The sequence below is a fragment of the Plecotus auritus genome (genome assembly GCF_963455305.1).
Source record: "Plecotus auritus genome assembly, chromosome: 5".
Taxonomy (NCBI): Eukaryota; Metazoa; Chordata; class Mammalia; order Chiroptera; family Vespertilionidae; genus Plecotus; species Plecotus auritus.
Window position 1 is genome coordinate 57,338,242 of NC_137776.1, and position 26,460 is coordinate 57,364,701.

General features: G+C 38.8%; 1 protein-coding gene across 2 annotated transcripts in view; it reads right to left on the reverse strand.

The window, feature by feature from the left end:
- Positions 1-3,276: 3,276 nt before the first annotated feature.
- The window catches only part of PSMD14 (proteasome 26S subunit, non-ATPase 14), a 97,674-nt gene continuing 74,490 nt past the window's right edge, over positions 3,277-26,460 (reverse strand). The window contains exons 9-12 of one of the 2 annotated variants that reach the window (XM_080667492.1): positions 24,559-24,633; positions 18,764-18,889; positions 8,271-8,333; positions 3,277-5,610 (exon numbers count right to left, since the gene is read on the reverse strand). In XM_080667492.1, coding sequence (XP_080523618.1) covers positions 5,512-5,610; positions 8,271-8,333; positions 18,764-18,889; positions 24,559-24,633 — 363 coding nt within the window. In that variant the 3' untranslated portion in view covers positions 3,277-5,511. The remainder of the gene's footprint in view (positions 5,611-8,270; positions 8,334-18,763; positions 18,890-24,558; positions 24,634-26,460) is intronic. The other variant, XM_080667493.1, reaches the window with a different exon arrangement.

The following is a 26,460-nucleotide window of genomic DNA, read 5'->3' on the forward strand; positions in this document are numbered from 1 at the left end:
AGCTCTAGAACCTGAACACGCGCCCTCCTGTCCCTGATTTTTAAAGTCCTATTTATCATAAACTAGAAATCCACAGACCCCCTCACTAGACAGAAAGCACTTCATCCAGCGAATGCTTCCCAAAGGTTTGATTTACTTTTTTTTTCTCCTGGGAGAAGAGATTGGCCAATTGACACTATGCAGCAATCAGAAAAGGCTCGCTCACTTTTGATCTTGCTGCTTGTGCAGCCGATGAAACGGCTCCTGCCATTGGTTAACTGCTGACAGTAATTTAATTAGATAGACATTAATTAGGATAATCACCTGGCTTCTGGTCGCGATGATCATGGAAAATTGAAGGGGATGATTTTATTGTTGACTTGGGTGGGGGGTGGGGAATGTGTGTTGGTTTTACGTGAGCACTGTTGTGTCACCTTTAAGCTTTATGACCACTGCTTTAGGAAGATTCAAAGATGTGCAATTTACTAAACATTTTCCAACCCCCCCCCCTTCCTCCTTTCGAGCTGAGGGGCGGAGGAGGGAATTCGACGATGCTAGGAGACTTCGGATCTGAATGAGCCAAATATTCAGTTGAATGTAACGATTTCAAGTGCAAAGTATACAAAGCGCGAGCTGGTGGCCTCTTCTCGCCCTGTAAAAGTTCCTGAGTCTGTCTTTTCCAGTTAATACAGAAGCACACAACACCTGAGCCAGTCCTTTGTGAGCAGGTCCTGTGTATCCTTGGCCACCCCCACCCCAACATACATCTTTTAAATTCATAAATAAATAAATCACTGCTGCTGAGAATCACAGCGATGAAAGTGGGCGGGAAGAGGGAGAAGTGGGGGCGAAAAACAGCAACTCACTCACCCATCCACCGACCTCCGGAAGGTTCGGTTTCTTGGGTGAGCACAGAACAGTGAGAATCTATGATCTTTTTAAGTTTTGAAATAATCATAAGCTGTCGGACTGAAGCGCCTTAATGTACTTGCAGTGATGCTTAAGAGGTCTTAACTAAATATTTTATCAGCGAGCTTGGTTGCATGTTATCTGAAGAGCATCTAACGGGGGGCAGGCGCCCCGCATCTCACTGCACTACATTCTCTCCAAGGTACTGCCTCGGCGACAGGTTCAAAAGCCTTACTAGAAAAGGAAAGGGGCGAGTCCTCGTGCAAATGGGTTCGTTAGAAGCACTGATTTGGGGAGACAGAGTGGAAGTGGTGTCAACACAGTGATCGCTACTGAAGACTCGCGTGTGTGTGTGTGTGTGTGTGTGTGTGTGTGTGTGTGTGGTATATGTGCATGCGCGCGTGCGCGCAGTGTTTATATAATCTGGGGGAGAGGAAAAGAACCCATGCCAATAATTTTAAAATGCGAAGAATTTGAGGAGAAATTGAGAAAAGAAGCAATTTAAAGGATGTTGGCATAAATATCTAGCAGGAGGCCCAAAGCAACCCCAGGTGTAGAAGAAATCTAGTACTCGCTCTGCAGAGGAGCCAGCCCCTGCCCGGACCGGGCCGGAGGGCCAAGAGCAGCAGACGCTTTTTGCGCCCAAATCGGCTCCCCCTGGCACGGTACCCGCGGACCTGCCCTCCTGCCGCTTCCCCCGAGACGCGGGGCCGCGCGGGAGTGTGGAGAAGCGCCGCACCCGAGCTCACTCCGCCCTGCGAGCTGGCTGACATGCGGCGGCTCCTCGCGGGGCGCTGCTGGGGCTGGGGCTCAGTGTAGGGTCCCCGAGCTGCCCGAGAGGATGCTCCCAGGACCCTGGCGACCCTGAGAGGGAGCCGCCTGAGAAACTGAGGGAGCGCGAGCGGGTGGCATAAGGCGCAGACCCTGCACACACCACACACTCTTGCCGCGCCCAAGGAACGGCTGGCACCTCCGCTCGGTAAGGCATGTGCCTTTGAAAGAGCGCTTCTCTCTTCCCCAGCAGCTCCCGGAGGGACAGCGGTGCTGGGGACATTGGATGGGTCCTGGGCAGGGGCGAGAGGGATTAACCTAGGCGGGCGCATTTTTAGATCGGGCTGTGCTGAACTCAGACTGCGCGCCGAGGTGGGCTAGACGCCTTCGCTGCAGAGGGCACCAGCTGCGGCTCCAGCAGGGCGCCGCGAGCAAGGCCCTGGGCAGGACAAGTTGATGGACCAGATGTCCTAGACTCAAGCCGAGACAGTTTTCTGGGAGAAAATACAGCCAGACCCAATTTTCCATTCTAAGCATATCTCAGCTCCTTGCCTGGAAGCTTAATAAACAAGCAGGGCCTTGGCTATTGAGGCGTTGGGATACAGGATTGGAGTCAGTGGCTATGAGACTATTTGACACTTGTTTTTTCTGCTCATTACCTTCCACTACCATTTCTGAGAGGCTTTGGCTCTATTTTAGCTACTCTTGTATTCCCTTTTCTTTGATCATGAAACTCTTTGTCCCTGAGTGTCTCCCCTCTGCATTGCTTCCAGTTACCCCCTCCTTCCTCAGCAGGACACAGAGCCTTCAATGTGTAGCAAAAAGGTGAGATTCCACCGGGCACTTTTTTGAGGCTGTTATTCCTAGCACCCTACATTTTTTGTTTTTTGAAAATGAAGAATGCTAAAATGAAATGTTAAAATATTAAAAAGGTTAAAGTGCACATCCCTCAGAATTAGGAGATAATGTACACTCACTTTATCAGTACTAAGTTCAGTGATTCCTCACATACAGGTTATGCCTTTAATTTATATACACCGAGTGGCCGTATTATTATGATCTCTGAACGTGTAATAATCTGGCCACTCAGATATATATATATATATATATATATATATATATATATATATATATATATATATATATATAAAATTAATATGAGGCCCGGTGCATGAATTCATGCATGGGTGGGGTCCAGCCAGCCTGGCCAGAGGGGAGGGGACATGGGCGGTTGGCCGGCCTGCCTGCTGGTTGAACTCCTGGTTGAGGGGACAACTTGCATATTAGCCTTTTATTATATAGGATATACACTGAGTGGCCAGATTATTATGTGTTCAGAGATCATAATAATCTGGCCACTCAGTGTATAGTCAGGAAGGAAAACTAAGGCTTGCCCCAGGGTCAGCTTTTGAGCCATACTTATGCAGAGCAGAGCAAACTTTAAATTGCATAGGAACCATGCCAAGATTCAGGTCTGGAGAGGGGCCTGAATTCTGTATATATAATAAGCTCCCAGAGGGCCCAGGTGTTCCTGTTCCAGGCAGATCACACTGAATAGTGAGGCTGGAACTTTCAATGCCCCCCATACTAGTCTAAGAGTAAAGCAAGACTTTTGTTCTAGTGCTACTTTAATATTTAGTACATGGGTAAATATGGTCACACAAACACATGCACACCTGAAAAGTGGCTCATTGAACTTGTGATTCAATAAGTCATTTCAATGCCTAAGGGCCTGTGCCATCAGGCTGCTGCTAAAATAGCAATACATTAGGAGACAAAGGTGTAGTCAATGAGCTTCTTTTTCGGGCATCCTAATCTACAAAGAAAATGTAGGTTTGGGATAGAGAAGGGATTCTGATGTCGTTTTGAAATTGGGAATGTCTCCAACATGAACCAAGTTAGAGAAAGTGGTATGTGGCTGTGGAGAGCCCAGGAAGATGAGGTGATCACATAAAAAGGAAAAAGATGAGACTCAAGTAAGCTTTCTCAGTCACCACACTCACTCAGAAGGTATTTTCAGGAGGCTTAAGTGGAACAAAAAAAAAAAGCATTTCCAAACAGAATGTTGAGAATAGCCATTGCATCACTGAGGCCTTCTTCTGAGGGCATACTGTACAAAAAATAAATAAATAAATAATCTGACTAGTTCTAATGAACAGTATCTGTGAAGTAAGTAATAGAACCTTATTTATGTAAAGGGGAAAATCACATATCCAAAAAAATAGCCCACACACATTTACATTAGGCAAAAGGAGAACTTACATTTATATTTTAATTACAAATGATTAGTTGTATGCCAACAATTAAATTAATACATATTACATGTCCTACATAAAATATACTACCATCATATTTAAAAGAAACTACAGGAAAAGCAAGAAATGTTCAGAATATCTCTTATTCCACCAAAAAGAGACTGCAAAATATAATGGAAATTTAAGACATTTCCACTTTTAGTTTCTGCTAACTTCTCGTTAGGCAAGCTGTAAGAGCCTGGAATTGTTCAAATAGGACAAGAATTCTATCTACCTCTTCGTTCATGCCACCCTTAGTAGAGGCTAAGTCTAAATTCTAAGTGCCCAAGTAAAACCTCCTTTAGACATTTTTGCTACATTTTCATAAAGGGTACAGATAAGAATTAAGTCTTTGTCTCCATATGTTTTGCCAACCCCCTTTGGGATGCCCAGTATGGTGCTGTACCATGAGTATTTGGGGCTGAACATAAGAACATCATCAGGTTAGAAGCAGGTTGTGGGATAGGGTCATCTACAAAAACTGCCATTAGTCAAATTTTTGTCTTTAACAGAAAACTGAGTACTTCTAAGTTAGAGAAAGAGGAGAGAAAACAGTAACAAAATTATTGCTTATGTGCTCATTATATTAAATTCACATTATGGCTACTTTTCTATTTTAATATTTTTATTGATTTCAGAGAGGAAGGGAAAGGGAGAGATAGAAACATCAATGATGAGAAAGAATCACTGATCAGCTGCCTCCTGCATGCCCTACACTGGGGATCGAAGCCGCAACCCACGCATGTGCTCTGATGGGGAATCGAAATGTGACCTACTGGTTCATAGGTCGATGCTTAACCACTGCACCACACTGGCCGAGCTACTTTTCTCATTTCTTAAGACATTATACAGTAAACCTTCTATGTCTAGTGGAATTTGCAGCAGGCAATTCCCACACAATCTCAACACGATTGGTGGATTGTACTCTTTTTAAAAAATGATAGTTTACATCAAAATTGCCCCTTCTTCAATGCACTCTTCTGAAATCCTGATTGTTAACAAGATATATTGTTTATACAATATTAACTTGTGACAAATACTTTAAATGAAAGATGTCAGCATTTTTCTGCATTACCCACTAATGAGGTAGCCACTCAGAAGTTTTGTTATCACATTGATGTTTTATGTGCTATAAAAATCTTAAAATGCGCAGGGAAGCATATCTTAGTATGAAATTTCTAAAGCACTGTCAAATGTTACTCTGTCAATTCCACCCAGTGCCAAAAAGACCTCAGGAGACATAGATTGTAAATGTACTTTATTTTGTAAGCAACAATCAAAATATATTTGTGTTACTGATTTCTTCAAATATTAAATGGGATCTTAACAAAATTTGTCCACTTTGATGTATTCTTATATAACTTTGGAATCTGCAAAGACCCTGACTAAAGAAACAGAAGTAATTGCACAACTGAGACTGAAGGTGTTACAGTGCTGCAAATGATGCCAGATGTCTTACATTTAACCAAATACACCTTCAGAGGTCCCTTGATTTGGAGCATTAGGAACAATAGAGTAATGTACACTGAAAGTATCACTAAAAGCTTTCTGCACTGCTTTATTTAAATACGACAGTATCCAACATAGCTGCTAAACACTGGACAATATTTGAAGTCATAAGTACATCCACATGTTCCTCCAAATGACGTTTGGGGTCCTGAAAGAAAAAAAAATAAGGAAAGAGAAAGAAAAAAGAACCATATTACTGGTAGACAAATTACTTAGATTTTTTTCAGTAGCTAATGAAATTCAGTCAAGAAAGCCAAACCTAAACTGATATATATTTTACAATTTAATCTTCCTAATATACTGTTACCTTTTTAGGATTTCTACATCTGTTAAAAATTTAACTGATAAAATAATAGATTATACAATGAAAGACTGACTTACACACTCAATACTATAACTCTGTACCAAAGATTATAAAGAGTAACAAAATTCTATACAGCCTGCAATATTCAATTAAAAAGTACAAACATTTATATGTGTGTATCAAACCTGAGTATGTGTGTATATTTTCTGCCACGCACATATACTGAATGTCTGAGTGGTACTTACTCAAAGCAGACATATCAAAGTTAAGAGTTCAAAGTGAATTCTCATCACGTCCTCTAAAATTTAAATTTAATTCTTGTATAATTTTAATATTTGGGGAACAGTGCTTTAAGTGATTCAGGAAATATTCTTGGGTCAAAAGTCACTGTTAGTAATTTAAAATTTTAAAGACAACTGGGATCAACTATAAAATGTCAAGAATAAATCTTTCAGGCAGCTGTTTTGAAAAAAAAAGTGTTAGAGGAAAGTGTATAGGTACAATCCTTTAACTTAACCTTGATCAAATCTATATTTGAAATGTCTGAGTTATAAAAAGCTTAAAATTGCATTGTAGTAGCCCTGACCAGTATGGCTCCATCGTCCCATGCACCGAAGGAATGCCAGATCAATTCCCTATCAGGGCACATGCCTGGGTTGTGGGATCTATCCCTGATGGGGGCCACGCAGAAGCAGCCAATCGATGTTTCACTCTAATATAGATGTTCCTCTCTCTCCCTCTCTCTCTAAAAATCAATAATTTTTTTTAAAAAAAAAAAAGCCTAAAAATTGCATTTTAGTAAAGGAAGATAAATTAAAATCTTAATTTATATTTATGTTTCTTTAATGCTGAGCTGAATGAAGTATTTCAGCTAAATCTGAAAGCTTTGAAATAAAGGCTATATATTGCACACAATAAAAATATTCTAATTAAAGCATTATTTTCTTATGAGTATTGCTAAAATACCCAAGACTCCTAACTTTAAACAAATGTTCATCACTGGAATTATTTCTTGGCTGTTCTCTTCTAAACTACAATTTCAAAGTTCTTGATTTCTTTAAACAACCCAGAGATACAACATGCTACAAGTAATTTCAAGTAACTAGACTACAATATTAAATTTTCTTTACTTCAGAAATAAGACCTAGGGTGTTTTAGGTGAAAGAGACTAAAAAAGACTGGCAGGAGAAGCCGATTATTGGTCTAATTGCAATTCAGACAGTTTTGCTTTTGCTGTGCAATAGGCCAAACCAGTGAAGTACTCTGTTTTAAAAATGATTCTGATGATTATTACACTTTGCCAATTATACATTTAATTTAGTCCTTTTATTTATTGCTAATTGTTATATAAAACCTACACATCAAAAAACTACAGCTTCAGAGTTATTTAAAAAAAAACCCACAAAAAACCAGTTACTAAATTTTATACAGTGCAGTCTCCAAGTTGGTGATTTAATATATATTAGATGAAAATAAGTAATGGGAAAAGACAACAGGGATGACCATACCCCATAAGATGAAAGAATAAGATGAACTATATTTCATTTTTGTTTTGGAAGGTTCTTGTTGTTTTTAAATTATAATATTCAGAATGTAGTGGGATTTAATTTCACCACTGTGATATTTTTAAGTCAGACCTTTGCCCCTACTGCTCTATTGGAGTAACTGGTTTTGTAGTGAATTGGTAACACACTTCTCGCGGTTATCTACATTACTTCTTGTGGCAGCTGGGTGATTCTTAGAGATTTCCCATCCAAGAATGGTCCTGGCCCAAACCTACATAGCTTGTGAGATGTGATGGGATCAGAGCATATGGTAGGATGGCTGCAAGCAAAGACAGCTTAGTGTCTTGCATCTGAAATATCAAGATTCTGCCAACATCAGCAATATGATAACCATGTTCCATGAAATGAAAAAATGTAATCAACATTCTTTAAAAAACAGTCTAATTAATCTGTAGATTCTTTTAATTGGTTGGTGTGCTCTCCCCAATCCTTAGGAAAGAGGAACTTAAAATATATATTTCATCTTAGAAAAGTGAAAGAGCAAATACTTAAAACCCTTTCTCGTCACTCAGTATAATCCAATAGGGCTCTAAGCTTTCTCAGGAATAGTACCTACATATTGCTAAACTTTATCATTAAAAAACTGTTACATATGAAATTAATTTACCATTCTATTATCTTCAATGTTATTATTATTTCAAATAAAAATAATACTTAAAAATTAACTCAGGGCACAAGTTTCCTAATTTATTTCTAGTTAAGTATTTTCACTAAAGATCTCACAGGTATATTTGTGATTTACTTCTCTTTAGGTGGCAGAGAGAATATGACATTGAATAATTCAATGATTTTAAAATTAGTGTCACATTTACATGACAGAAGAAAAATGTAGAATGAACAGACTGGGGGCGTGGGGGTGGGGAACAGGCCCTAAAATAGTCTTAACTCTGTAAGAGCATGTTATTATGCGACTGTATAACCTATTACAGTACACCTCACCTGCTTGCCAACATTCTTTATTGCCAGCTGTTCAGGTGTCATCTTATCTTCTTCTTCTACAGCCTGTGAATGAAACACAAAGGACAGAGTTTCAAATCCCAAGTTTAGTTTTCCCACTGCAGAATAATCACCAAAGATAATGGCTATCATAATTTACATTCATAGGACCTTTTATTAAAGAATTTACTAAACAAAAATGCAATTTTACTAATCTTAAGAATATGCTTCAGGGTAATGAAAACTATTATCACCATCATTTTGACAACAAATTTTAGGAAATATGTACAAGGCACTGAAAATACCAACCTGGACCAGTTAACTATCTGAAAACTATTCTGGAATTTTTTGAGGGATGGCTAAACTGGAGGATAAGAAGTACATCAGATAAACTCCTGGTCTATGATTTATTCATAGTATTGGATAAATGGAAAACAAAGAAAATTTAAGGATTACCCACATTTAGAAAGAACACCATAGCACGTACTACAAATATGGTTACAAAAGGAGATGAGATGGTGGTGGCAGAAAGCAGGAAACCAAAAAATCCCAGTGAGGTTTAGATTTGGATACTCTAACTTAATAATCTTGCAGCTGCCAAATTTCTTCATGTGTGAACAATGAACATGTAGGAAATGCAATCATCAGACATTTCCCATAAACTGGGAAGTTTGGCTGCATTTCACACCTTCTTAATAGTTTTGTAAACAGAGAACTTGAAAATGAGCAAAGATGGCAAGTGTCTAATTTTATAAATGGACAAACTATCTAGAGAATTTCCCTGGTAGAACCTGCCTAAAAGAAAAGACAGCAAATAAGTATTGTACTCACTGATTATTACAGTATATTTATTTACAACACATCATTAGGAAATACACTTATGACTGATAAAACTGCAAAAAGGAGAAATAAAGTTAACACTCCAAATCCAGAATTCTCTAGATAGAAAATATGTTCATTTTCAGAGTCAGATGCCATTCATATTATTCTCAGCTAGTTAAAAAACTATTTCCTAACTGGGAAATTGCTTCTATCTTAATGTTTTTCATATATCAATATACTGCAACACATAAAGTTTGTCCTCAATTACTTTTACAATTATGACACTATACCTTACCGACTGACTTGAAAACTTATTAGATGAATGGAACAATTCACATAAGTTTGTACTCTACATCCATTCAGTGTTAGCTGCTCTATGCTCTGCCAAGAACAGTACTTTACAGTATTGAAAGGAGGCAAGAGTTTTGGAACTTGGCTCAAAATACCAATCCCTGTACAAAATAGTTATTATGAAGTGTTTTGGGGTATTGCAAATACTGAACATGGCAGATATGATATGATGAAAGTCAAACATCATTTAAAGCATTGACCCTATATGAAAACTTAAGTAGGATGCAAAAACTCAATTTTAAAAATCTTCTACATCATGTAACAACTTTACCAATTAGTTTTTTCCATTTCCAATAATTAAAATAGAGAGTTCACAAACTCTTTGAGAAGTGCAGATGGTAAAAAGTACTCCCAGCCATAGATGCCATCTGGAAAATGAGGAGCAGCTGTAGATTTAGGCATATACTAAGGTTGCAAACCTCCATGACAAAAGAGTAATAAGCACATCTCTTATATTCTAAGATAGACCAAATCACCACATCAACCCCCTAAAATATTTTCTCCATCTACCTAAGTTACCTAACATTTCATCTACCATTTGGGCAAGGCCAGTTTGTCTTCACTTATGATTCTAATCTGGCAAGTCACCAGAAAAAAATAAGAAATGGTAGCAGCAGAAACAAATGAAATTCAGGCACAGGCAGTGTCCTCACTAGGGGAACTTCTGTGTTTATGGCAACTTCTGTGATTTGGCATCAAATTTTGCTTTTGCATTTGTGCTCTTCGGTTTACTCAACCAACAAAAAAGCACTGAAAATGTTTGTGGCTATTCACACTAGAAACGTTTTTAACAGTTTATCAACAAAGACCCCCAGATGGCTATCCCATCACGCACGGTCTGCACAGTTCTAAGAAATTCCTGGAATTTGGTCTGTTATGTTATCACAATCCCCTCAGACATACCCCTGATCTCAAAGAGGCTTTTACAAAACTCATTAACCTTGTCCTCTTTTTTTTTTTTTTTTATAATGGTCACATTTCTCAAGTGGAAAACCTGTACCTCAAATTCTACCATTTATTTATCCTTTAACAAATATGGATTATATCTTTGGTACCTCATTAACAGTCTTTTAAGAATCTCCACCAAGTGAGTTCCATGGACTCAGTTTTCTTGAATTCTCTGAACATCTTAGAGCTATTCCAACACTTGTTTTCTCTTCTACTCTTTTAACCTCTGCTTTTATGACACCATGTCTGTTATTCCAATTCATATTTCTGTAACTATTTCCTGGGCTTCTTTTTTTCCCTTTGACATGTTAAGTTTGTTTACTCTCTAACATGTCACAATCCCATTTAAAGTACATGCTTTCTAAAATCACCTGCATAGTATTTTTCAGTATTAAACAATCTCTGCATAACTGCTAGTGGATTTTACTTCTTCCCAGATTTTTATATCAAGTCAAGATATTGGATATTAACTGAAAGTCACATTATGGGTTTGGGGTAGAAAAGAAGTTTCAAAATGGTTTTTATAAAACATACGTGGGAAAATAAAAGTAACAATCATAAAACAACAAAAAAAAGATCCAAGAAAGTATAAGAGGTATGAGTATGGAAAACAATAAAACTGGTTTCCTACAACTATAAGGAATTAAATATTAATATACATATGCTTTATAAATATTAATTTACTAAATTCTTAAAATATCCCAGTGAAGTAGTTAGTCCACATTTTATATATGAAGATATTAGGCATTAATTATTGGGAGAATCATATGTCAATTCCAGTAATACTCATACTATAAAACATTTTTCCAATTTCTGTTTTGGAATAGCTTACACCGCTCGAGTACATTCTATGCATGTCTTCAACAGAATTTTTATCATTTTATACATTCAATAATCACTTAAGTATTCTGAGTAAGACAGTTCTTGCTCTTTAAGGAGCTCACATTTGGGCTCTACTTTCCTGGTGAGTCTCAAATTTTGAATGTAGTATGAAATATATAAAAAAGGAGTGTGCACAAAGAAATATGGGGACACATATAATCATACAGCCGATAAGCAATGAAATTGTGACTTAAACACAGTCTTATCAGTCTCCAAAGACCAAAACAACATTCATAGTAATTAAGGAAATTACTACTTTTTAATGACACATCCTGAATAGTAACAAAGCCAAATCCATAATTTATTAAGTGGCCATGACCAGCATAAAAAGTCTTTCTAAAAATCCTATAGACAATCCAATTTTAAAATGTAATCATGTGAAATAGGGATATAAGATGAAGATGTGTGTGTGTGTGTGTGTGTGTGTGTGTGAGAGAGAGAGAGAGAGAGAGAGAGAGAGAGAGACAAGTTATAGTCCAGCTTGTTGAAAAAAATTTCTATGGCAGAGCTTACTAGTTGCCTACTCAATATATATCTTCCCTTTCTTCTTTTGTAATGCAACCCTGATTTTATAAAGGCAGAAATGCTCTCAGGTGAAGACTACATTATAAAGCCTTCCTCAAAACAAGGGGTGTTCAATTTTCTGCCACTGAGATATAATCAGAAGTGCTGGGGGAGACTTACGGAAGGGATTCTGAAAGGGAACTGATTTAGCTGGGAGGTATTCCTCTTTGCCCTTCCTTTTTTTTCACTGTTGCCAAGAACTCAGATGGGATTGCTAAAGCTGCAGCAATCACCATGAAATCATGAGGTGACTTAAAGGATGGAAGCCAATATAAGGGAAGTGGAGCAAAAGACAGAAGGGTTCTGGGTCTGTGATGACATCAAACTTTCATACTGGTCTTGAATTGCAAGAGACATATATTTCTATTTTGTTTAAGTTATTGTTACTTTGAGGTAACACAATCTTAGGTATAAATATCAGTTGGTTAGTTCAAAAACTGAAAATCAGGATTTATATAAAGTATATCATTCCCCTTCCTTGCACCTAAGAGGTGACACTTATCATAATTTGTTGAGATCTATGTGAGATAGGTGTCTTTGAAAAAGGGAGGGAAGGTAACATAGTAGGGATTTTTATTATTGTTATACAGGTTAATTTTTCACATATAACAGCAGTTTGCAAATATTTCTTTTAGTTGGTATTTGTAGTTTTTTATTCTTCATAATTAACCCTTAAATAAGAACCAAAAGAGAACATGTTGGTTTAAAGGAATATATCCTATATAATAAAAGGGTAATATGCAAATTGTCCCCTCTACCAGACTTCAACCAGGGGGTGGAGCCAGCCAGCCAACCTCCCAAGTCCTCTACCCCAGGCTTCTAATTATATATATTTAAAATGAAAAGGTAAAATTGGAAGGTGGCCTCCAAAAATGTTATTATCACTTTACTTTCCCCACTAATGGTGCATTTTCCCAAACATTTTTTTTCATTTGAAAGGAAAGGAAATTTTCTACGTACAATTTTAATTTTCTTTTTTAAAAAATACTTTTTATTTATTTTTTACAGAGAGGAAGGGAGAGGGATAGAGAGTTAGAAACATCAATCAGCCGCCTCCTGCACACCCCCTACTGGGGATGTGCCCACAACCAAGGTACATGGCCTTGACTGGAATCGAACCTGGGACCCTTCAGTCTGCTGGCCGACGCTCTATCCACTGAGCCAAACCGGTCAGGGCCAATTTTAATTTTCTTTGATTACTTAATAAGGTTGAACTTTTTTTTTTCATGTTTATATGCCATTGTCTTCAGGGTTTCCTAGCTCTTTTGTCCAATTTATTATTGTTTTTAATAACTATTTTACAAGAATTCTTTCGATAATATGCCATTTTTGGATACCAGCATTTGCATGGTTAGCAGCTACATAATTCTAGATTATAATAATTATATATTTTTTAAAAATTTATTGATTGATTTGAAAGAGGAAGGAAGAGAGAAAAAAAATCAATTTGTTGCTTCACTTATTTATGCATTCATTGGTTGATTCTTATATGTGCCCTGACTGGAGATTGAACCCACAACCTTGGGACAATGTTCTAAGCAACTGAGCTACTCAGCCAGTGAATTCTAACAGAACTCTAATTTAGTCTGTTAGATTTCTATGTTTGTTTGCAAACATACCCTATCATACTTAAATAATGATAATCTGACCTGATTTTCCCAATACTTCTATCTTACTTTGTTTTTCTAATCTTATTGCACTAGCACAAACATTTTCATATTTAACATAGCTAATGTAGTAAATCAAATATAATTATATAATTACGTATTTTATATGTAAATACATAAAAGATATATCCGAAGTTTATTTAAGGTTCTAAGTAGGCAATATTTCTACCTGAAAAGCAAACTGTCAAGAACTCAGAATTTACAGGACTACATGTTTGAAAACATGGTAAATTTTTATGTGCCTATGCTATTCTTAAAATGCTCTTTTATCATTCATTTATAAATATCCAATAAAATAGCAATATCTTAAAAACTGATGCACCTGGCATGAATTAGGAAATTTGGACTAAGAGTGGTGGGTATTGAAGTTCAATAATTAGAGAAATCAATGACTAATAATCAAGCAGAATCTGAGTATGGAATTCAGATTTAAACTGAAAAGTTGGAACAAAGGAATTTAATTATTTTCTAACCTCCTTTTACTTTAGGAGCTAACTGGCACTAACAATAATTACCTTAATTTAAAACACCAACCAATTAAAAAGAATACTAAAAAAAAATTGGTAGCACGGGCCTTTCTTTTTATATTTTAAGTGTTACTAAAAACTCCACCACATTCTCTTTCAATCACAGAGGGAATTACATTTCCAAATTTGGACTCCTTCATATCACAGCTTACACATTGTTTTCATTTTAAAACTAAAACCTTACAAGTTTTTGAGTACTACAGAGATTTTTAAAAACTGTAAAATAGCAAAAAACTTCTGTGGATGGGCAACAGTAACCATAAATAGGTTATTTCCTGGCAGTGGTACCAATATGAATTTACTTAAACTTGTAACGTTACAGAGAAATGAAAACCATTCCTACAGTCTGCTGAATAACTTTCAATAACTTTTTAATTTATAACAGGTTAACTGTTTCAAATATGATAAATGATTCTTTCTCTTTACTCTTCACAGCATAAAAATATATACTAGAAAGATAAAAATATTTTCCTTGTCGCCGAAACCGGTTTGGCTCAGTGGATAGAGCGTCGGCCTGCGGACTGAAGGGTCCCGGGTTCGATTCCGGTCAAGGGCATGTACCTTGGTTGCAGGCACATCCCCAGTGGGAGGTGTGCAGGAGGCAGCTGATCGATGTTTCTCTCTCATCGATGTTTCTAACTCTCTATCCCTCTCCCTTCCTCTCTGTAAAATATCAATAAAATATATTTAAAAAAATATTGTCCTTGTCATCTAGAACCATAGGGGATTTCCAGCTTGAACACTACATATAAATCAGGGCATGCTCTTCAAAGCCAAACCTAAGTCTGCTGAAATTTAATTTGTATGGGCCCAGCAACTTTTTTTTCAAAGATCAAATCTCTCAAAAGACATTGCTACCCTTGGCAAATTTTATATACTGTCTCCTGGTTAATATTTATTTTGATAAGACGTGTTTAATTTAAAAAAGAGAAATACTACTTTTTGATGTGATAACCAATTATCAATTTTAACTGTCTCCAAATCATAAGCTCTAGCCCCTACCATTAATTTGTAGTCCTACATTTCTGCTTATTTAAAATGCAACTCTTTATCTCCTTTCACAATCCTTCCACTTCTACCCAAATTGGGACTGTTAATAGTACCATCATACTTCTAGTCATCTAGGCAGGAAGCCTTGTATTCAACTTCGATTCCTCCTCCTCCTTTCTTTCACCTACCCAGTGGGTGCCATGTTTTACTTGTCGACTGATGCCTTCATTCCCACTGCCACTGCAATAATTCAGATACTCATTCCCTTTTGTCTGGGTAACAGCAAGCTCCTCCTAAATAGAATCACCATTTACAGCACTCCTTTTTCTAATCCATTTTCAAATTGTGCTTCTAAAGTCTGGTTCTTATGTTTCTAAAGTCAGGTTCTGGATATATCATGCCCATGATAAAAAATAACTTTATTCTGCCCAGCTGGAGTGGCTCAGTGGTTGGGCATTGACCTATGAACCAGGAGGTCATGGTTTGATTCCCGGTCTGGGCACATGCCCAGGTCTGCAGGCTGGATCCCCAGTGGGGGGCATGCAGGAGGCAGCCAATCGATGATTCTCTCTCATCATTGATGTTTCTATCTCTCTCTCCCTCACCCTTCCTCTCTGAAATCAATAAAAATATACATACTAGTATATAAAAAAACTGTATCCTGATACCCTGCTAATTGACTTCAATAACTTTAGAAACACTTTAGTCCGCATTATCACCCTCATGCATTACGTACTATAGCCAAACAGGTCCTAAAACATGTCCTTGCCTTTTCTGTCTCTCCTAGACTTTGCCTGTGATGTTCATTTTGCCTAGGGGTAACATTTCTCTGTATGTCTAAATCTTATTCATGCTTTAACATCTAGTTCAAATGTGGTTATCATCTAAGACAGCCCCCTGGGTCATCCATAGCTAAAAGCAAGAGCCTCTGAACTTCTGCAGTGCTTTACATGGACTTCTCTATGGCAGTGCTCTCTAACTTCCAACTTGAGAGGCTACAAATCTCCTAGAAATCTTGTTAAAATGTGGATTGTGATTCAGTAGCTCTGAGAGTCTGCATTTCTAAGAAGAGCCCAGGTGATAATGATGCAGCTGGTCTGTGGACAATTTGAATACTAAGGTGTTACAGAATACACCAATTTTGACCTGGTATTCTGGCTATCAGCTTTTCTTGCTGCCCCTGTTTTCCTATTAGTGAAGGAAGTTGTTTTCCATTCCAACTTATATAGGAGATATGCAATAAATATTTATAAACACAACATTGTATAATGTGTGTGTGTATATACTATATATTTTACAAATTCTAGATTTTCAACCCATTAATGGGTTGAAGCTATATGTATTTGTGTGTAATACTTCTGTGTATAATTGAAACAGAATAAAATTTAGTCAAATGAAAAAGAAAATAGAATATATCACATAATAAGGGTAAATACTGTTTCATAAAACTTTTTTTGCAATTATATAAATGCAATTTATACACACACAGACACACACATTTGCATTGCACTAGATCAAAATGTAAAACCTGTTCTTTATGTGGCTTTGGTAAAAAAGCTGAAAATACATGTTACAGATTGAATCACATCCCCCAAAAGATAGGCGAAAATCCTAACCCTAGAGATTAAAGTTATGCTGCCCCAAACCAAAGACTGGGACTAACAGAAGCTGAAGAAGAAAGCAGAGGGAGACTTCAGAGGGAGGATGGCCCAGCCAAGACATTGATTTTGGACTTCTAGCCTCCAGAACTGTGAGGGAATAAATTTGTTGTTTTAAGACACCAGTAGATGGTAGTTCATTAGGACAACAATAGGAAACTAATACAATGCAGAAGATACATTTTTGTCATAGCTCAAGTATTTTCTTAATTTCAAAATTATAACAGAACATAAAACAATAAACAAAATCATTATCATGGCCACATATACTTAGCACACAATATAAAAACAGAGACGTTCATAAAATAAATTTTATATGGCAAGTATTAAAATATAATATCTCATTGTTCCCCTTTCCTTCCAGCAAAAAGTCCTCTGAAAATGATGAGACTTCAAATGTAAAATTATTTTAACAAGTCCACAGAAGCAATGGCAAACTATAGCCCACGGGCCAAATCTAGCCGGCTGCCTGGTTTGGTATGTAAAGTTTTACTAGAACACAGCCTCACTCCTTCCTCTATGAACTCCTACGCTGTAAGAGCAGAGTAGAGTAGTTGTGACAAATCAGATGGCTGCAAAGCTTAAAATATTTACTATCTGATCTACAAATGAGGCCACTCTATTTTAACTAATTATATTTATACAATGCTTGACATGTAATCATAAAGACTATCCTACCTAATAAAAGAGTAATATGCAAATTAAGCATCACTCTGCTACACCCACAAGCCACGCCCACCAGCCAATCAGGAGTGAGTATGGAAATTAATCCAACCAAGATGGCTACGGCCACGGAGCAAGCAGGAGGCTTGGGTTTCCCCGGCAATGGAGGAAGCCAAGCTTTCCGCACACCCTGGCCGGCCCAAGCCTCCACTTAAGGCTACAAAGTTTCAATTATAGAATATAAATAAATCCCAACAAAAATGGCAGCAGCCACAGAGCTGGAGAGGGCAGGAGGCTTGAGTTGCCCCTGGCGATGGAGGAAGCCAAGCTCCCGCAGCCCTGGCCTGCCTTGGTCTCCACTCAAGGCTACAAAGTTTCAATTATAGAAGATAATCCCAACAAAAATGGTTGTGGCCACAGAGCAAGCAGGAGGCTTGGCTCCGCTCAAGGCTACAAAGTTTCAATTATAGAAGATAAGTAAGTCCCAGATACCAGGGCCTCCGCTTGGGTCACTGGGGGGCATGGCCGGCCTGCCAACCACCACAGGCCCCTCACCCAAGCCGCCCCATGCCCCAAGGGAACCCCCATCTGGGACACCCTTCAGGGCAAACTAGCTGGCCCCCATATGAGCACCAGGCCTCTATCCTAAATAATAAAAGAGTAATATGCAGATTTACCATCACTCCAACACACAAGATGGCTGCCCCCATGTGGTCAAAGATTCTGCCCCCATGTGGACACAAGATGGCCACCACAAGATGGCCAGCAGGGGAGGGCAGTTGGGAGGGACGAGGTCTGCAAGGGAGGGCAGTTGTGGGCAATCAGGCCAGCAAGGGAGGGATGTTGGGAGGGACCAGACCTGCAAGGGAGGGCAGTTGGAGGCGATCAAGCCTGCAGGGGAGAGCAGTTAGGGGTGACCAGGCTGGCAGAGGAGGGAAGTTGGGGGCAACTGGGCCTGCAGGGAAGGGCAGTTGGGGGGGACCCAGACCTGCAGGGGAGAGCAGTTGGGGGGGACCAGGCCTGCAGGGGAGGGAAGTTAGGGGCAAACAGGCTGGCAGGGGAGCAGTTAGACATCAATCAGGCTGGCAGGGGAGTGGTTAGGGGGTGATCAGGCTGGCAGGCAGAAGTGGTTAGGGGCAATCAGGAAGGCAGGCAGGCGAGCAATTGGGAGTCAGCAGTCCTGGATTGTGAGAGGGATGTCCCAGATTGGAGAGGGTGCAGGCTGGGCTGAGGGACACACACCCCTGTGCACAAATTTCGTGCACTGGGCCTCTAGTAAGAAATAAATGTTGGGGGGGTGAGGGCATGTATGGGAGTGGGGTGGGGGGGGGAAAGGGTAAGATATGTACACATATAATACCTTAATAAAAAAAAATAAAGTTAAAAAAAAAAAAAAAGAAAGAAATGTTGGCAGTAACTTTTACCTTATTGTAATTCTTGGCTAATTCCAACATCTCTTTTACCACTGATTCATTGTGTTTACAGTGTTCACTGTAGTCCTGAAGTGTCAAACCTTCCATCCAACTCTTCTTGTGCAAATTTAGCAACATCTAAAAAATATAAAGAAAAAGTAGTAATTTTCTTATATGGAGAATATGTCCTTCACAAGAATTCTCCTAAATTTATATAACTCAAGGAGTACTCCAGCCCCATTGCCTTTGTATTTGCTGTTTTTATCTTAACATGGCTTACCTGCCTCACTTTCTTAGCAATAGGTGCCTTCACTAACCATGCAATAAAAAATGCCCACCCGCACTATTTTAAATATCTTTCTTGCCTTAACCTGCTTTATTACTTTTATAACACCATCAACATCTGAAATTTTTTTCTTTCCGTTTTTTTTCTATATTTATTTTAGTTGAATTTATTGGGGTTACATTGGTCAATTGTACAGGTCCCAAGAACAATTTTATAATACACTGGTGGCCCAGTGCACGAATTCATGCACATTGAAAGGAAATTAATTAGCATATTTTAATATCGCTATTCGCCCTTTCTCTATAAATAGAAGAGTAAACCAAATTCATGATTGACAATGACAGATCAAAACACATGCGTGCGATTGGCATCAGTGAGCTTTATATGTATTGTGCATGCGCAAGCCAATTTAGCCTTTAATCTACACTAATAAAAGGGTAATATGCAAATTGGCCAAGACGCCCTCACAGTAATGACCGAACAGCATGCAGCATGGGGCAACAAGGCCAGCAGGGGGGTTAGTGAGAGACGACCAAATGACTGAACAGCAGGCTGTGTGGCGACCAGGCCAGCAGGGTGGCGGGGGGTGGGGGGGGTGGGGAGGGCAGTTAGGGGTGATCAGGCAGGCAGGCAGGCAGGTGAGCATTTAGGAGCCAGCGGTCCTGGATTGTGAGAGGGATATCTGACTACTGGTATAGGTCCTGGATTGGAGAGGGTGCAGCCTGGGCTGAGGGGACCCCCCTCCCCTGCACAAATTTGGTGCACTGGGCCTCTAGTAGATATAGAACAAGCTTGCTTAATTAGACCTGGTTCTGATTTAGCTAAACTTTTTCCAGCCCAGTGAAGCACCCCAACTTCTCTTACAGGTAATTGTCAGCAACACAGTAGTAAATATCAACACAAAGCAGATTATTATTGTAGATCACGCAGGGAAAACAAAGGGTAAAATATTTAACTACAGCAGTGTTTGACTATATTCTGCGCAGTGAGAAAACCTGAAGTCATTTTCAAGATCCACCATTTCTTACTTCTTTGCAGTTGGGTCAAGTTTCTAAGCTTTCTAAATCTCCGTTTTCTGGCTAATGAAAAGAAAACAGGATTCCACCGAGTCTATCTACCTACTCCAAAACTTCCGTGAGGATCAAATGAGATGAGGCACAGGAAAATGCTTCACAGACATTTGGTTAAAGTGGGAAATGTTTGCACCTGGCTATAAAGCAAGTTGTATTCCTGGGCTGAAGAAACCGCAAGGAGGCTAGTCATCGCTAGGGAAAGGAAGATGGGCGCTGCTACGTGACATCATTACCCGGCGTCCACAGCCACCATTTCTGGGCTGGGCTGTGGGCCACATTTTGTGCCATGGGGTCTCGGCAGCTTGAGCTGTGATTTGGTGGGCTGTTGCTCTGGGGTGCTGGCAGGGCCTCTGTCCCACTTGGGGGAAGCCAAGTGTTGCTTTGTCCCAAGTCCAAGGTGCTGTTTCTCTGTAAATGGCCAGTGCACGTCACAACAGCTCCTGCATTGAGCATCTGCCCCCAGTGGTCAATGTGCTTCATAGCGACTGGTCGGAAACTTAGCATATTAGACTTTTATATATATACTAGAGGCCCAGTGCATGAAAATCGTGCACGGATGGGGGGGTTTCTCAGCCCAGCCTGCACCCTCTCCAATCTGGGATATCCCTCTTGCAATCTGGGATGGCTGGCTCCTAACCACTTGCCTGCCTGCCTGCCTGATCGCCTCTAACCCCTCTGCCTGCCAGCCTGATCGCCCCAACCTTGCCCCCCCTGACTGCTCCTACTTTGCCCCCTTGCCTGCCCGATCGCCCCTAACCTCTCTGCCTGCCTGCCTGATCGCCCCTAACTGCCCTCCCCTGCCAGCCTGATCTCGCTCCCAACTGCCCTCCCCTGCCGGCCTGATCTCGCCCCCAACTGCCCTCCCCTGCAGGCCCGATCTCGCCCTCAACTGCCCTCCCCTGTGGGCCTGATCTCGTCCCCAACTGCCTTCCCCTGCTGGTCTGATCGCCCCTAAATGCCTCTGCCTTGGCCCCCACAACCATGGTTTTGTCCGGAAGTCGGATGTCTGGAAGATGGCCAGTTGACCCAGTCTAATTAGCATATTACCCTTTTATTAGTATAGATGGATTATATAGGATAGGATTGCTTAAATGGGGGGGGGGGAGGGGGGGGAGAAAGCATTTTTCACCAGGAGGAGATGCTCTTGGTAGATAAAAAGACATAATCCCTATATCTGGACTGATAGCCAGCCATATGCACTATACTGCCAAAAAGGTCATTAAAAAATTGAATCCCTTTCTTACACCTTACACCAAACAGCTGTTGCCCTTAAAACCCCTCCTCAGCCCCCACAGTTCACCTAGAGTAGGTTCTGATTGGTCAGTTTCTATGCCAGTCAGCATCTGTGGGCCTATCTCTGGGCTTCATAGAGGTGGGGCTGATCAGCAGCCGCCCCCCAGGCTGTTCACGAGCGGGCTGAACTGCTGACCTCTAGGAGAGAGAGAGAGAGAGAGAGACAGAGAGAGAGAGAGAGAGAGAGAGAGAGAGAGAGAGAAGCTTGGCTGCTGGCAAGGCCCGGAGGGAGCAGCCGCTGCCACTGCTGATCAGCCCCACCTCTCTCTCTCTTTCTCTCTCTCTCCCTCCCCGAGAAGTCAGGTCAGCAGTTCAGCCCGCTCGCCTGCTGCGCCCGCAGCCTGGCATTCGGTCGAGTCTTCAGTCGTTTTGGATGTTACAACCCTGGCTCTCTCTATATATAGATATAGATTATGTGCAAACCATATTGTGTTCACCATATAATTTTTTTCTTGTTAATGCACTTCCTTCTCACTGAAGAAAAATCAATAGGGAAAGGACTTTGCCCTGTTTATCTCAAGATCACCAGGGTCTAGATTCTAGAATAGTATCTAATCATAACAGACACTGAATGAAGGGAACTATGTCGCACACTAGATCTTTAACAGCATAGCTCAGCTTTCAAATGCCAAGTGAATGCCCATTTACTGAATGACTTTGTGTCAAACTTTCTGAGTTTCAATTTATATAATCTATTAATTGAGGGCTTGTATTAGATAATCTCTAAATTTCTTTCAAATTCTAACATTCCATTTATAATTTAAAAAATAAACAAATTAAACTTTTAATTCTGACAAAAGTTCTTAATTGTCAGAATGGAAAGTCATGACACTGGGAAGGAAATGACAAATTCATCCACTTTGCAATCACATTAGCAAATTGGGATCAGACCCTATGAGTGATCATGAAATTAAACACCATAGTTCATTGTTTTCCAAACTGGACTCCTAGTTCTGAGTACATATTCTTGGAAGTTCATAAGTTTTCAAGTTTACAGTCTTAGGATAGTTTTTCTTAAAGTCTTACTCTAAAGTTGTTCTTCAGTTGCAGACTACCATTGAATAAAAGTTTTTTAAATGATTAATACCATTATCCAATGTGAAAACAAAAATGGTGACTACAGAATGATTGTTGTTGAACCAGTATATTTAAGTGAGATCCCTGAGCCATAAGATTTGAAGACATAGTTAGAAAAACTACTCTACCCATTTAGAGATTTGCAATTACCCACGGCACAAAGTTCTTTTTATGCTGGAGAAGAAACCACATGTCAAAATCTTTTGAGACTTTTAAAGAAATAAAATCTCCAAATTCCTCCATGTACCTCCTAGGATCCAAGGGAGCAAAGAAGAGTAGTTTGGGGGTGGGGGTGGGGAGGTGTCTGGAAAATTTCTGCAGAAGGAGCTCCAATTTCTTTGATTTCTTCCTATCTTTGGCACTGATAATTTTCTAGAAAATATATCCTTGGGAAATTTCAATGCAGCTGCAGCTACATGTGCTATAAAGCTACCTGTAACTAAGTGCTGAGAACTGGATTTTCCTACCACTTCAAAAGCAAAGGAGCAGGATATCCCTGTCACGGGGATTCCATTGTGGCCTTCAGGTAAGGTTTGGGGTTAAGTATACAGGTTGGTAGGATAAGAGTAAAGGCAAAGCTTTTGGTAATGAGAAAGCACCTGATCTGAGCTCCTAGAGCGTAACTGTAACATTAATTAATTTATATATTTGTATGGATGGTTTTTATTTTTTATTTTTTTCCCTTTATATATATTTTTATTAAGGTATTATATGTGTACATATCTTACCATTGCCCCCCCCCCACTCCCAAGTATGGATGGTTTTTAAGCCAAGGATGGGGGCTAAGTGTATGTGGTAGGGAAAATAAATAAATAAATAAATAAATAAATAAATAAATAAATAAATAAATAAATAAATAAATTTTAAGTGTAATTAGCTGAATATTTCTAAAAGTTGGATGTAAGACATCAGACTGATAAACTACTTATATATCTGAATGTATTTTCCAGTTTGTGTCTAATTAGTGCCCCTTTTCACAGCCAGTAGCTATTCTATGTAAAATTAAAAATAACTGATGAACCTGTGGATGCAGCCTGACTCCAAGGCTTGTCATACTGGGGTGTATGTTTGGAGCAGTGAATATGTGATCTGTTCAACTGTTTTCTCATGGAATTAATCCTTTGTGTTTACAATATTGAGAAAGTTTAATATAAGCTCTGATTTTGGTCTGTTAAATCTTAGAGAAATATATATGAAGGAAAATGTTAAATCTAACTAATGTAACTAATGTAACTAATCTTAGAACCCTTTAACTTTTAAAATTGCAAATGTTTTGTATTTCTCTATTTTCTAAAGAATGATGAACTTTTTAAATGTAAAAAAAAAGTGATGAAAATGTACTTCAAGCTATCAACTAAATCTACCACAGCAGCCCTGGCTTGTATGGCTCAGTTGGTTAGAGTCGTGCTGTACACCAAAAGGTTGCCAGTACTACTCAATCAGGGCACATACCTAGGTTGCGGGTTCGATCCCCAGTCAGGTAATGTACTGGATGCAATTGAGCGATTTTTCCCTCATACATCAATGTCTCCCCACTCACCCCCCGTCCCTTCTTCCTTCTCTCTTTCTAAATTAAAAAAAATATATAAAATTAAATTAAAATCTAGCTCTAAGTATCTGAAAACCTCAAAGAGCACTTCCCTTTTGACTCACCTTTAATTTACCCTAGGTATACATGGTACTTTTTAAAAAGTAGTACACAATTACAATCTAATTTATTCCTTTCAAATGTGGAAAACTGTTCAGTATTTAGTTATAAAAGGTCATTTTATTGGAGAAGACAAATTAATCAGAAAAATCACAGAACTAGGGGTTTTTATAATTTATCATAAAACCAAACCGAAACTTTTATTTCCCACTTTCTCTCCCACTTTAGCACCTAACAGTAAGGTAAAATATCTTCCAATAAAACATTCCTTTCTTTTACTAGTATGCTGCAATTCATCAGGAATAAAAAAATATTTGGAATACTTCCATGAAATAGGTCAACAATTCAAATTCAAATATACCAGATCATAGCTTAAATGGTATGAAAAAGACATTTCCTTCTCCTCTATAACATAAAAATTTAAACTTACCTTCTGTTCTAGTTCATTTTTCCGATAGTTAATAGTAATAGAGTAATAATGTCTGTTTAGTCCATGAATTAATGCCTATATAGACAAATGATTTGAAAAAGGACAAATTAATATTTTTCACTTATTAAAATAAATACAACTGCCTGAAACTGTTAACATATCCTGTAGACAATACCTTCATTATCTTCTAAAAAAGGCATTTTATCCTAATGAAGAGTAAATTATTTTTTCTCTGAGCTACAAGTTTAGAATGAGGTTTATAGGTGTGGGTCACACATTCTTCAAAGCATGATCTAGAGCAGCACAAATTCAACAGTTTCAATAGCCTTGCTCAATCAGAGACAGGATTTGACCTCATCATAATCCAAATTAGACATTAATTATTCATAACTTATTAAGCCTAACTTCATGATAGCTTTGGGGATCTTTGTTATTTCAAAATTAAAGCCTAAAAAGTAATGACACTTATTTCTTCACACACAACATTAATGTGGGATATCCTTTCTTCTTAATTCAGTTCTAACAGATTCAAATAATTGTGTCCCCACATGTCTCCCAATGAACAAAGTAGTTTGTCCTACTGGGTCTATTTAGCTCATGCTCAATCTCACTAACCAGATATCCCTCCCACCCCCTAACTGCACTTGATCTCCAAGACAAACAGGCAAATCATAATAAAAATTGAATTAATGGAATGGCTTTATTAAGAAACAATAACCCGCCAAAACCGGTTTGGCTCAGTGGATAGAGCATCGGCCTGCGGACTGAAAGGTCCCAGGTTTGATTCCGGTCAAGGGCACGTAACTTGGTTGCGGGGCACATCCCCAGTAGGAGGTGTGCAAGAGGCAGCTGATCGATGTTTCTCTCTCATCGATGTTTCTAACTCTCTATCCCTCTTCCTTCCTCTCTGTAAAAGATCAATAAAATATGCTGGAATCCATTCATATGCTGGAATCCATTCACAACTGCTCAAATATCTAACTCCAGCCAAAAAAGTTCAAAGGAGGGTCAGAATGGCATTCTGAGGGACCATTATCAGCCTACTACATACCTCGGACATATTTTCAACAAGTGTAAAAATAAAGAGGGTTTTGGGGTTAACTCTCAGGAAACGAAAGATAAAGCAAACCCAAACAATTGCCATGCTCTCTAATTATTAGATTTTTGGAGTGTAGGTGTTACAGTATTGAGGTAGAATGGGTGGAAAGAAACTATTTAATAAGCACCTAGCATCCGCTTTATACATTAGGTCTTCTAATCGTCACAACAATCTAGTCAGTAGGATGGTTCCATTTGTATTTTACCAGATAGGAAAATAAGACAATAATCTTAATTTGTCCTGGTTTATAGCTAGTAAAAGATAAAGCTGGGATTTGAATCCAAGTCTTTCTGATTCTAAAATCCATTTTTTTTCTGCCTACAATGCTATAATGTGTCTTAGGAAATTCTTGGATTAAGTCTTTGAATTTTAAGTTATCAGGATAAAAACAAAGCATAGCTTAGTTTGCTAGCAAAAACCACTCCATAAATACTAAAATATTTTAATACATATTGTAATAAGCCACTTATATTCTTAACATTTGCTATAATAAAATGGTTGATATACAAAATTTAAGTACTAAGAGCACCTATTAAATCCTTATCCATTTTAATAATCATCATTTAAATTTCAGTGTATAGAAATGCTGTACTATAGAGATAAAAAAGTAGAATTAATGAGGGCCTTTCTTAAGTACTCATCTTTATGCAAATTAGGAAAAGTATCTGCTGGGTGGAAGAATTAGAAAAAGGGGCCCAGTCCTCCAAGCAGACACAGCCTGGCTGGAGAGTGGAGCTTAGACTAGATTTCCGATGCCAACTGCCCCCTCATCCAAGTTCCTTTGTGCAATATCCTAACTACAT